Raw genomic sequence first — 12,922 nt, forward strand, 5'->3', positions numbered from 1 at the left:
CACATCAGTTCCACAGCCTACCTGAACCCTTTCTGCTAGGACAGATAAAAAAACCTAAACTATGTTACATTAGCTCATCCTAGACAGACATAGCCAAACTGCTCTTAGAAACCTCCACAGTAATGAGTATCTCATTGTCCACCTGTGGAATTCATCACAGTGCCTAGCTCAGGTACTGCTGGAGTAATATTATCCCCCCCATGAAGCTCATCTTCCTGTAGATTACCTGCAAGTAGGTTTTATACTCGATGAGTTTCTCAGTGCCCCGGTGCAATAAGCCAACGTGGGGGTCACACTTCTTTACAGACTCCCCGCTCAGCTCCATAACCAGACGCAGAACGCCGTGGGCTGCTGGGTGCTGAGGTCCAAAGTTTATCGTCAGGTTGGAGACGTTTTTCTCAGCTGGGGGGTCCTTATCTGTTCAGGGGTCAGAAAAGCAAAGCCATCAGTAGAAGCAGCTCAAATAAGGTGGAAGAAACCAAGCGTTGTGATCCAAAAGACAGAACCGTGGGATCCCGCATGGAAGCTTCTGGTGAACAGTCAATGCCATCATGGACAGTGTGAGGAATATGAGGGTGAGAAGAATAAAGGCACATGGAGGAATGAGGAGGCTCGAAAGGGAGGGAGACTGGGTAGAGAAAGGAAGGAGTCTTTTCCCCTGGGGGATTGGGGAAAAGGAAAAGACTACAATTCTCAGCAGCCCCTCAGTAGGTCCCATGGTAGAAACAGGGACTTCAATCCCCAACAGCCCCCAGAAGAGGTCAGAAGGGAGTTGTAAAAACCTGTCCCAGAAAGCCAGGATGAGGGAAGGAGTTCTGAACCTGCCTAATCAAGCAAATGGAGAGCAGCTGAGCAATGGGTGTGGGGAGGAACCTATGGACTGGCAAGGGGAAGAAAAGGGGGAGGAACTAGAGAAAGAGGAGCAGATGGAGATTGCTGCTCTGATTAAACTGGAAGGAAAGGAGGTGAAACAGGAGAGGGCTGCTCAGGAGGAGAGCCTGGTAGAGAAGGGAAAAGGTGGCTATCCCACGAGGGGAGCCGAGAGAATAGGTTTATCACGGCAGGGTCATGCGGGTGGTGGTCATGGTATAATGCTGGCCTGGTTGGGGAGGGACCCTTGCCACTCTCCCTAGGTTGATTTCTTTTGAAAGGAAGAGAGGAGGAGTGGTGGTTTTGGGCATAACTGCTATACATGAACTGCTGAGAGTTTGAACCCTTTCTGAACTGCTGTGTTTGGGGAATTGTTTTGCCTAACTGCTGACATGAACTGCTGGGGAAGGTTTGAACCCTTTCTGGAGCTACCGTGTTTGGAGAATTGCTTTGCATACCTGCTATACATGAACTGCTGGGAGTTTGAGCCCTTTTGTGCAACTTTGTTTGAAGAATTGCTTTGCATAACTGCTTTATATGAACTGCTGAGATTTTGGAACCTTTTGGGGTTTTTTTTGTTTTGTTTTGAATACTATGCTGTTGAACTGCTATGCTTCTTGAGAAATGCTGTCATGGGAACTACTTTTGGAGGAGCAGTTGACACAAAGGGATTACAATAAAGTATAATGATCTGACCTTGTGGATTGCCGTGTGCTCTTTAGCAGTGGATTGCAAGACACAGCTCAGCTAAAGGGCTGAGGGACTCAAGAGTCTCCCGGTGGTAGAGACCTTACAACAGATAAACATAAGAAGGGCATTGCTGGATCAGACCAATGGTCCAAGAGCCCAGCTTCTAATCTTCGACAGCCACTTGGAATACCCAATAGATCCCAATGGAAAGATCCACTTCCCATCATTCACTCCAAGATACAAGAGGTGGAGACTCCCATGCCTGCCTGACTAGTAATTTAAAAACTTGCCCTCCAGAAAATTGTTCAAATCTTTCTTAAGCCCAGATATACCATCAACCAATGTTCCCTTGAATTTTCTCTGTGACTTGGGGTAAAGGGTGGTTGTTCCACACCCTACCTTCCCATAAACTGTTGGTAGTGTAGCACCAAAACCTAACTTTGCCAGCACCAGGGAACGAGCTCTGTCATTCTCTCCTCAGCTTCCATCTCTCTTTTGACACTTATAACTACCTATTTTTACTTCTTTTGGCTTTCTCACCATGCCTTTGCTTCATTTTTCTCACCCCTACCATTCCAGTCCTTTTACCTGCCACCCATCAGCCCTCATTTATAACGCACCTCTTTTCCCATTCTTAATTCCTTCTTCCAACGTCATCCTGCCTTTTCCCAACACCCGAGTCTGCATCACCTCTTCTTCCCCAGAACTTGCCCCATGCCTCCTTCTCCAGTACCTGCCCTGCTTTTTATTCCTTCCCCAGCACCCATCCTCTATTTTTATTCCTCCTTCTACCAACATCTTACCCCCTCCCTCTCCCCACTTCTCCCCTACAACATCTACCACAGGAAGTGGGAGAAGGAAGTAGGCTGAACAGACAGTGGGGATAGTTTATTACTGCAATGTGTTTATCCCATTGTCTATTATTCAGCCTACTTCCTTCTCCCACTTCCTAGATTGCTCTGTATACTCCGTGGTTTCTCTGTTCAGTTACCTTTTGGTTACTACCACTTCCTTCCATTCACAGCACTTGCCCTGCTTCTTGCCCCTATTCTCCCCAGCATCTGCCTCCCTCCTTCTGCCCTCCCACCTCCACCTAGAGCACCAGCTGTGCTTAAGCACACCTCACCTCCTGCTTCTGGGGTCAGGCTCACAATAAGATCTGTAAGATCTCACAGTTTTTGTCAAGAAACTGGCAACAGAAGATGGTAAATATGTTTAGGGAAAGGGAATGGGACTTGATATACCACCTTTCTGTGGTTTTTGCAACTACATTCAAAGCAGTTTACATGGTAAATACAGGTACTTATTTGTACCTGGGGCAATGGAAGGTTAAGTGATTTGCCCAGAGTCAAAGGAGCTGCAGTGAGAATTAAACCCAGTTCCCCAGGATCAAAGTCCACTGCACTAACCACTAGGCTACTCCTCCACTAGCAACATTCCATCTAGAATCTCAAATAGGGAAAGGAAAATGGGACTTGATATATTGCCTTTCTGTGGTTTTTTGCAACTACATTCAAAGCAGTTTACATGGTACAGGTACTTATTTGTACTTGGGGCAATGGAGGGTTGGTTAAGTGAAATGCCCAGAGTCACAAGGAGCCACAGTGGGAATCAAATCCAGTTCCCCAGGATCAAAGTCTGCTGCACTAACCACTAGGCTACTCCTCCACTTCATTTTTAAGCACTTCTCCTGCTGCTGGTTATACAAATCTCTTAGTACCATACCTAGGGGGCATTTCATGACGCTATCTGAAAAAGTAAATAATTATTCTCTATTTACCTGTTCCTCTTCACTCATAATTTTATAAACCTATCATACTCTCTCTCAATCAACTCTTTCCTAAAGAACATGGCAGTTTTCACAGTGTCCAGTGACATTACAACATGTCCACACTCAAGGCCTTAAACAAAATCATGCAACAAACACTCTGTCACCCACCTTCCACCCGGTTGGGCCCTCGCTCCGCTATTGAAACAGCGAGGGCACGCAGCACACAGCTCTGCTGAGCTGCCGTCGGCCTTCCTTCTTCTTCTCTGCCTGTGTCCCGCCCTCGACGACTTTACGTCACACGAGGGCAGGACACAGGCAGAGAAGGAAGGCAGGCCACGGCAGCTCAGCAGTAGAGCTGTGTGCTGCGTGCCCTCGCTGTTTCAATAGCGGAGCGAGGGCCCGACCGGGTGGAAGGTGGGTGGCGACGGCTACGGGAGGGGGAGCGGCAGCAGCGAACTCGGCAGCGGGGTGGGGGGCCTTTCAACCCCCCCTCCTATACTAGCCCGTTTTTACGGGCTGAACGGCTAGTATTTAGTTAAATAACCAACACCAGGTTCTTATATTTGATCCCTAATTGATAGATTAGTTAAAATTTAATGCCAAAAAATGTAGCGTGATGCACTTGGGGTGCGGAAACCCAAAAGAGAGATACCAGATAGGAGGGGAGAGATTAGTAAGCTTGACTCAGGAGAGAGACCTTGGGGTGTTGGTGTTGGATGATCTGAAGGTGAGAAACAATGCAACAAGGCGACAGCCGTGGCCAGAAGGATGCTAGGCTACATAGAGAGGGGCATAACCAGCAGAAGAAAGGAGCTGTTGATACCCCTCTACAAGTTGTTGGTGAGGCCCCACTTGGAGTATTGTGTTCAGTTTTGGAGGCAGTACCTTGCTACCTACATGATATCTACACTGACTACATAGTTTGTAACCTTTAGATTGTAAGCTCTCTCGAGCAGGGACTGTCCTTCCCCATGTTTAAACTTGTACAGCACTGCGTAACCCTAGCAGCGCTATAGAAATGCTAAGTAGTAGCAGTAGTAGCTTCGCTAAAGCATCATCTGGCCTGACAGTTACTGTTTCATTCAGCTTCTTTTCTTTATTGTCTTGACCTAGTTGAGCTGCGACTCACCATTCCACGGGGGTGGCTTCCATTTCTTTGTGATCTCGGAAGGGTACATGACCGCACCTGCAAACTGTTCATTCCACTCCACATCTGGCTGCCATTGCTTTGCTTCCCTGAGGACCAGGAGTAAAGAAATTCAGATTACAATTAAGTATTTACCTGCAAAATACTCTCACACTCGCCAAACGTCATAGTAACACAGTAAATGATGGCAGATAAAGACCCTCGCAGTCCATCCCATCTGCCTAACAAGGCCACTCCACGCAGGTTACACGCTTTCATAATCAAATAGGGCAGTCATCAATTTGCCACGATGCTAGTCAAATAGCAGGAAGTTATATTTGACACAATTTTGGAAGAGGGGTTTTATAATTTTTGTTGGCTTGCCAATACTTTTTTTTTTTTAATTTATCATTTTACTTAATTACATTCACATTTATCACATAAATGTAAGGAAAAACAGAAATTAATATAAAGGAAAAAGAAAACATTTTCTCTCATCAATATATATTATAATAATTGTCCACAATTGGGAGATCCAAGATCAGGAAAACAATCTCAAAGAAAATAAGAAAAACTCAAAATGGTTAATCTTACAATTCACATTTTCTGAGGGAGGAAGGTTAATCGGTAGTTGCAGCCGGTACAGTGGTAACTAAAGGAAGTTGCTGCAGAGGGTTCTTCAACTGTTCTTTCAACTCCACAAACTCTTGTAATTTCTTAGGTTCAACAAATAAGTAATAAGGAAATAAAACACTTACAAGGGAATCGCACCAGGAAGGTCCCACCTAGGGCAATGATTCCTGGCTTAAAAGCCAAGAATTCACGCCTCCTAGTCTGCGATTCCCTTGATATGTCAGGAAATATATTCATCTTTGAACCCAAAAAACTATCAGCCATGTGTCGGAAATACAATTTCAAAACATTGTTCCTATCTAAATCAAAGGCGAAAGTCACTAATAATATAACTCTATCTGTAATTTCTGAATTTTCCAAAATGTCAATTAAGTTCACATCTCTTTTCTCTGATAAAGAAAATTTTTAGGAGTTGCTTGCCAATACTTGATTAACCAATAATGTCGCGAGCTGACATTTCATTATCAACCCTGAGATGTCTTCTCCTCCCCCTGAGAAACACTCATAGCATATGATGTGAATATATAATATAAAATACACATATTTTATCTTGACCTGTCATTGCTATTCTCAGGTTACATACTGTAGAAGTCTGGCCAGCAATGGCCTTACTAGCCAACTGCTGGCGTTATGTCAAAGTCCATGCCAACCCTTTCCATAATCAGGACAAAGGCCATAACGTCTGCCCTGTTTTCCCATATTTGGGACACAGACTGTAGAAGTCTGCCCAGGGAGGACAGGGCCATAGCAGATAGGCTGAATGATCTACATAAGAATGGATTAACAAGACAAAGCCAACATGGATTTAGTCAAGCGAAGTCTTGCCTCACCCATCTACTACATTTCTTTGAAGGGGTGAATAAACGTGGATAAAGGTCTGCCAGTCGATATTGTGTATCTGGATTTTCAAAAGGCATTTGAAAAAATTACCTCATGAAAGATTTCTGAGGAAATTAGAGAAACCGTGGAATGGGGGGGGGGGGGGGGGAGAGGCGCTAGAGAGCGGTTAAAGAATGGCAGCATGATAAAGGAGCTCCTCACCTCTCTGGCTTAATAACATGATTTAACCTTCTTTTTCTACAAGAAGTATACATTTGCTTAATAACACTTCATTAATGGCTACTAGCAAACAATCGAACAGTGAGTCAACTCTTACAATGGGTTCCAGCTCTAAACGATCAAAACCGGATCTATCATCGCCGGAGAAAGTTACAAGAGACAAGCCTGACATTGTAACGTTAATAACGGAGCAACTTACCTCGATAACCGGAATGCCCTCTGAGAATTTCTTCAGATGTAAAATTTATCAAGGCAGAGGTAGCTCGCATCAATGCGCGTCTTGATTTGTTTGAAGGAAGAATGGATCAATTAGAACAACGCCTTAGTTGCATGAAAGATCAGGCCCTAGTATTTCAATGTGCTACTAAAATGGTGCAGGATATGCAACTAGCCATGGACGATGCAGGGAATCGACAGCGTCGGAACAATATCCATCTGCTAGGTCTTCCGGAGCATTCAGAGGGGGGAAATCCCGTTAAATGTCTTGAGGAATTTATCCCAAAGCTACTGAAGATCTCTTTTCAGCATTCTTTTGAAATAGAAAGAGCACACAGAATTCCATCTGGTAATTTTTCTGGCGGCAAAACGCCACGCCCTATTATAACGAAAATCTTTCGTTTTCCTCAAGTCTCCGAAATTCTGCAACTTGCTAAGAGGCAACAGAACATTAAGTGGAATGGTAATCACCTTCAATTTTTACTGGACTTCACCAAAAATACAGTGGATCTTCAAAGGAAATTTCTAAATCTTCGTCCTCGTCGGAGGGCTTTGAATGCCCAATTTGGTCTTTTAAGCCCTGCTCGCATGAAGGTGACATCTTGAAATCACAAAATTTTTTACTGATCCTGTTATTGTGGAAAAGCGAAGATACAGGAACGGAGATTTTTTCAGCAAAAATCTATAGAGCTTTGTGACAGCTTCCGGAGCGCAGGGCACTCGCACCGCGCATGCGCAACCATCTTCCCGCCCCCCACGCATCTGTTCCCACCTCAGTTATATCAAAAAGCAAATAAAGAACAACAACAAGGTGGGCAGGTTGGTGAGAACAATCAGCCTGCTGTCCTCGGAGAATACCTGCTACAGGTAAGTATCTTCGCTTTTTCCAAGGACAAGCAGGCTGCTTGCTCTCACATGTGGGGTATCCCTAGACCCCAGGCTCACTCAAAACAACAAAATAAGGTCAATTGGGCCTCGCAACGGTGAGGACATAACAAAGCTCACTGACTCTACGAGCTGAAGTAACAGCCACCAAGAAAATGACCTTCCAGGTCAAATACTTCACATGGCAGGAATTCAGTGGCTCAAAAGAAGGCTTCATCAGCTGGGTGAGAACGACGTTGAGATCCCATGACACTGGTGGAGGTTTGACAGGGGACTTTGACAAAAGCAAACCTCTCATGAAGCAAACAACTAAAGGTTGTCCAGAGACAGGCTTCCCCTCTACACTTTAATGAAAAGCACTAATTGCACTAAGATGAACTCTTACGGAGTTGGTCTTGAGACCAGACTCTGACAAGTGTAGAAGGTATTCAAGCAGGGTCTGTGTAGGACAAGAGTGAGGATCTAGGGCCTTGCTGTCACACCAGATGGCAAACTTTGTGGAATCTTTCCTGGAAGCAAACAAGGCTCGGGAGACACCCTCAGAAAGACCCAAAGAAGCGAAACTGGAGGTTGGGATGCAGAAGTGCCCCTTGGTTCTGAGTGATGAGGGTTGGAAAACACTCCAATCTCCACAGTTCTTCAGAGGACAACTCCAGAAGAAGAGGGAACCAAATCTGACGCGGCCAAAAGGGAACAATCAGAATCATGGTTCCACAATCTTGCTTGAGTTACAGCAAAGTCTTCCCCACCAGAGGTATGGGAGGATATGCATATAGAAGGCCCTTCACCCAATGAAGGAGAAAGGCATCTGACGCTAGTCTGTCGTGGGCCTGAAGTCTGGAACAGAACTGAGGGACCTTGTGATTGATCGGAGTGGCGAAAACATCCACCAAGCAGGTGCCCCATGCTTGGAAGATCTTGCGCATTATGCGTGAATTCAGCGATCACTCGTGAGGTTGCATGATCCTGCTCAACCTGTCGGCCAGACTGTTGTTTACGCCTGCCAGATACGTGGCTTGGAGAAACATGCTGTGACGGCGAGCCCAAAACCACATCAAGGGCGGGACCACAGGAACAGCTGAAACAGAAGCGAAAGAAAAGGCAGACGGAAGCGGCGTCCCTGCGTGCAGGAGGTAAATACTTTTAAGCAGCCAGCTCTTACGAAGGGGAGGGCCAGAGAGGGGTGGAGTTGGAGGGGGGTGTTTGCAGCGCCATTATCGTCGATGGAGCTCCTTAATTCTCACCTCCAATGTGCTTTCTTGCCTGGGACCATGGCTCCCTCGGAGTTGGTCTGCTAGGGTCACGTCATAATGCGACCAGTGACGTCAGTCTGATCTACGGAGCCGTCCTGACCACCACCGAGGGAGCCACGGTCCCAGGCAGGTCAGAACGTTGGAGGTGAGAATTATTATATAGGATACCCACTAAGTTAAACATCCCTAGTTTTACTCTCCCCGTCTCAGAAACTTTAAAAATTTTAGGAGTTACAATTGATTGCAACCTTACATTAGAGAACCATGCAAAAATCACAACAAAGAAAATGTTCCATTCCATGTGGAAACTTAAAAAGAATTAAGCCTTTCTTCCCAAGAGAAGCATTCTGCAGACTGGTGCAATCATTGGTATTATGCCAGCTAGACTACTGCAATGCCATCTATGCTGGTTGCAAAGAACAAATTATTTAAAAACTTCAAACTGCACAGAACACGGCAGCAAGACTCATATTTGGCAAAATGAAATAGGAAAGTGCTAGTCCCTTATGAGAACTGGCTCCCTTTAAAAGAACGTATTGCTTTTAAGGTTTGCACCCTGGTTCATAAGATCATACACGGTGAGGCTCCAGGATATATGTCAAACCTTATTGACCTACCAACCAGGAACTCTACAAGCTCATCACAAACTTTCCTGAATCTCCACTACCCAAACTGTAAGGGACTGAAATATAAATTAACACATGCATCCAGCTTCTCTTACATATGCACGAAAATTTGGAATGAATTACCAAAATCCATAAAAATAACACACGACATAGTGACCTTCCATAAACTATTGAAAACTTATTTATTTAAGAAAGCATACAATAACCACTCATCATAAATTCAAATTAACAAAACGCAACAATACAACATGTATTCTCTATATCTCTACTGTTTTTGCTAATTATCTTGATTTCCAGTTTAATGATCCTAATTATTCAAGCTTTTTTGTCATGATTGAAGTTTAACCTATTACCTTTAGCTCTTATCATAGGATGAACTTTCCTCTTGTACAATAACCTAATCTGTCCCTTTGCCCCAACTATGTATTTCTCCTATCCGGAACTGGTAATCACCACTTACGGAATTATGTAAGCCACATTGAGCCTGCAAATAGGTGGGAAAATGTGGGATATAAATGTTATAAATAAATAAATATACCATGAGCAGTAAGTAGTCGTGCACTTGTATTTGAAGGTTAATAGTAGCTAATATTTCTCTTTTAGGGAGGGGGATGAGTTTTTCTTGTTCATCTCCTAAGGGAGATTCAGACTGTTATGGTATACTCTTTTATTGTTATTTTTACATTTTTATGCCATGACTGTTTCCCTTGAATAGGTGGGAAAATGTAGGATACAAATGTAACAAATAAATTAAATTAAATACCTAGGAGTCTTTTTGGGGTCTCATGGGAAGACACAATCAAAATCAATATGGATTTACTTCTGAAAAATATTCGACACACCTGTACTATATGGTCTCCCTTGCATCTTAGTTAGTGGGAGAGAATTAAGACTATAAAAATGGTCATTGCTCCACGTATTCTGTATATAATGACTATGCTTCCGTTCCAATTTCCTAAGTACTTTTTTAGGTTTTATAATAATATTATTTCTTCTATTCTACGGAAAAAAAAACCTGCTAGAATTTCATCATCTAAATTATGTATGCCACGCCGTTTAGGAGGTTTGAAATTGCTAGACTTCTTTTTATAACAGGCATTTTTACTAAAAGGAGTAGTAGCATGGCTTAATTGTTCTAGTGTGCCTGCTCCTGCATGGCTTCTTTTGGAACAAAAGATGGCTCATCCTCTTTCATTAAACTTTCTACCTATATTGTCATCTTCCGCCATAGTTACCTCTTGGCCCATTATTTATGACACTCTTAAGGCTCTTATTTTTTTAGATTCTACTTGTGAAATATCCTTGTCCTCTTCTCAGATGGCATCACTTTGGAGCCATGCTCACGTAAAAATTGGTTGTTCTTCTTTTATTTGGAAGAAGTGGATTTCCTGTGGAATATATTGTATAACTGATTTATGTTCTGGCACTAATATTATCTCTTTTAAAGAGCTAATGCAAAAATTTCACCTGCCTAATACTCAATATTTTAGGTATTTACAATTGAAGTCTGCACTTGCCAAATGGCTGAGGAAGTATTATAATGCACAATTAAACCCTGGCATTTTTCATATATTTGACTCTATAACTAAAACAAAGGGAATAGCCTCACAATTTTATTCTGTACTCCTAACATCTAGTCACTCGAAAATTGTGGCTCTTCAAGATATATGGACAAGGGACACTAATCATGCCATTATGCTCATTTTCAAAGCACTTAGCCTCCCAAAGTTCCATAGAAACCTATGGAACTTAGCCTCCCAAAGTGCTTTGAAAATATGCCTCCATGTCTGATAAGTTATGGAAATGGTTTTGGATTAAATCTATGAAACCTATTGCTTCTGCTCCTATATTGCAATCTCTTTTCTTACTCTCACATAAAGCATTATGGACCCCAGTTAAACAACATAAGGTGGATTCTACATCTTCAAATTTGTGCTGGTCTTGTAATGGAGATAAAGGTACATTACAGCACATGTGTTTTTCTTGCCCAGATCTTCGGGATTTCTGGTCATCAGTTTGGGACAGAATTTGTGCTTTCATTTGAATCTCCCTCTTTCATTCCATATTATAGTTTTTCGTTCTGCAGGGTTGAAACAAGCAGGAGTTAAGTGTAACTATGAATTATTTGATGCACCATTAGCGGAAGCAATCTCTACTATTTTTAAAAATTGGAAAAATCATAAACTGGTTTCTTTTTGCTTTTGGTGGGCTACTGTATGTATGACTTTTAAATATGAAAAAATACTAGCTGAACGTACCAATTCTTTACCGGTATTTCATAGAACGTGGGAACAAGTAGCCAAATTTTGTCAAATTTGAACTGTGAATTAACTCCTTGATTAGTAAATCTGTCTGTTTTGTTCTTCTTTAACCGTCTGTAATGACATTCTATATTTAAGGATATTGCATTGTATAGAACTTTTTATGCCATCCTGGATAAGACTGTCTTTTTTATTTGTATATTTTTTGAAAACTTAATAAATACATTTGAACTTAAAAAAAAAATCCAAGCACTAAATAAATTCTAATAAATAAATAAGCCGGTGGTGGGAGGCGGGGCTGGTGGTTGGGAGGCGGGGATAGTGCTGGGCAGACTTATACGGTCTGTGCCAGAGTTGGTGGTGGGAGGCGGGGCTGGAGGTTGGGAGGCGGGGATAGTGCTGGGCAGACTTGTAGGGTCTGTGCCCTGAAAATGACAGATACAAATCCTGAGGATCCATTCCTTCGGCACAGGATTCCTCTATGCTTATCCCACACGTTTGAATTCCGGTGGAAATGAAAACGGTAACGGAATTCAAACATGCGTGGGATAAGCATAAAGGAATCCTGTGCCAAAGGAATGGACCCTCAGGAGCTTAGACAAGATCAGGAGGCGGGGCTGGCGGTTGGGAGGCAGGGATAGTGCTGGGCAGACTTATACGGTCTGTGCCAGAGCCGGTGGTGGGCAGCGGGACTGGTGGTTGGGAGGAGGGGATAGTGCTGGACAGACTTGTACGGACTGTGCCAGAGCCGGTGGTTGGGAGGCGGGGATAGTGCTGCGCAGACTTATACGGTCTGTGCCCTGAAGAGCACAGTTACAAATCAAAGTAGGGTATACACAAAAAGCAGCAAATATGAGTTATCTTGTTGGGCAGACTGGATGGACCGTGCAGGTCTTTTTCTGCCGTCATCTACTATGTTATGTTAAGTAGCTAACTAGGCAGCTAACACAGACTGTTAAGGATACATCTCCTTTCAGAAGAACAGATTTGTATCCCTTGGAAAAGGCTACCGCTTATTTGATGCGAAACAAAACAAAACAGCTCCCTGCAGCAAGCAAATAGGTCGTTAGGATGGTTTCCCAACCCGAGGCTACACAAACGAACCGAATCCCTTCTGGTCACCTGTTCTGCTGGACCAGCCTAGGGCTCTTCTGCAGGAAGCCTGAAGGTGCCCGCAGCTTCCAAAATGCTCTGAGCGCCGCCATCTTTCTTCGCGGGTGACGGAAGCGCGCACGTGACGTGACTGACTCCGGCATGTCACCAGCGCAGGAAACTATAAGACAGGGCAGCCATCTTAGGTAAGGTCTTGAAACCTCCTTGCAAAACTCCTATACCCGGGATAGTGACAAGGGCCTCTGCCTAGCGAGTGCGGACATATTTGTTGTGGGCAAGGAGGTTGGCTTGAGCTTTTAGGGTTATCCGTGACATCATTTACGAGGTGGGCGTGTAGCTTTGCTGTATTGTATTGTAGTATCAGGACTGGAAGATTTGTTTTTTTTTTTTTAAGGGAAAAATGCTGTTTGAAAATTAAT

At 43.6% G+C, this 12,922-nt stretch overlaps 1 protein-coding gene across 1 annotated transcript in view; it reads right to left on the reverse strand.

Annotated features, from left to right (window-relative positions):
* NDUFS2 (NADH:ubiquinone oxidoreductase core subunit S2) overlaps positions 1-12,623 on the reverse strand; it is a 47,558-nt gene extending 34,935 nt beyond the window's left edge. Inside the window, exons 1-3 of the mRNA XM_030187694.1 lie at positions 12,513-12,623; positions 4,461-4,567; positions 227-417 (exon numbers count right to left, since the gene is read on the reverse strand). Of these exons, the coding sequence (XP_030043554.1) occupies positions 227-417; positions 4,461-4,567; positions 12,513-12,595 (381 nt within the window). The 5' untranslated portion in view covers positions 12,596-12,623. The remainder of the gene's footprint in view (positions 1-226; positions 418-4,460; positions 4,568-12,512) is intronic.
* Positions 12,624-12,922: the final 299 nt, after the last annotated feature.

This window comes from Microcaecilia unicolor, chromosome 14, assembly GCF_901765095.1.
Source record: "Microcaecilia unicolor chromosome 14, aMicUni1.1, whole genome shotgun sequence".
NCBI classification, from domain to species: Eukaryota; Metazoa; Chordata; class Amphibia; order Gymnophiona; family Siphonopidae; genus Microcaecilia; species Microcaecilia unicolor.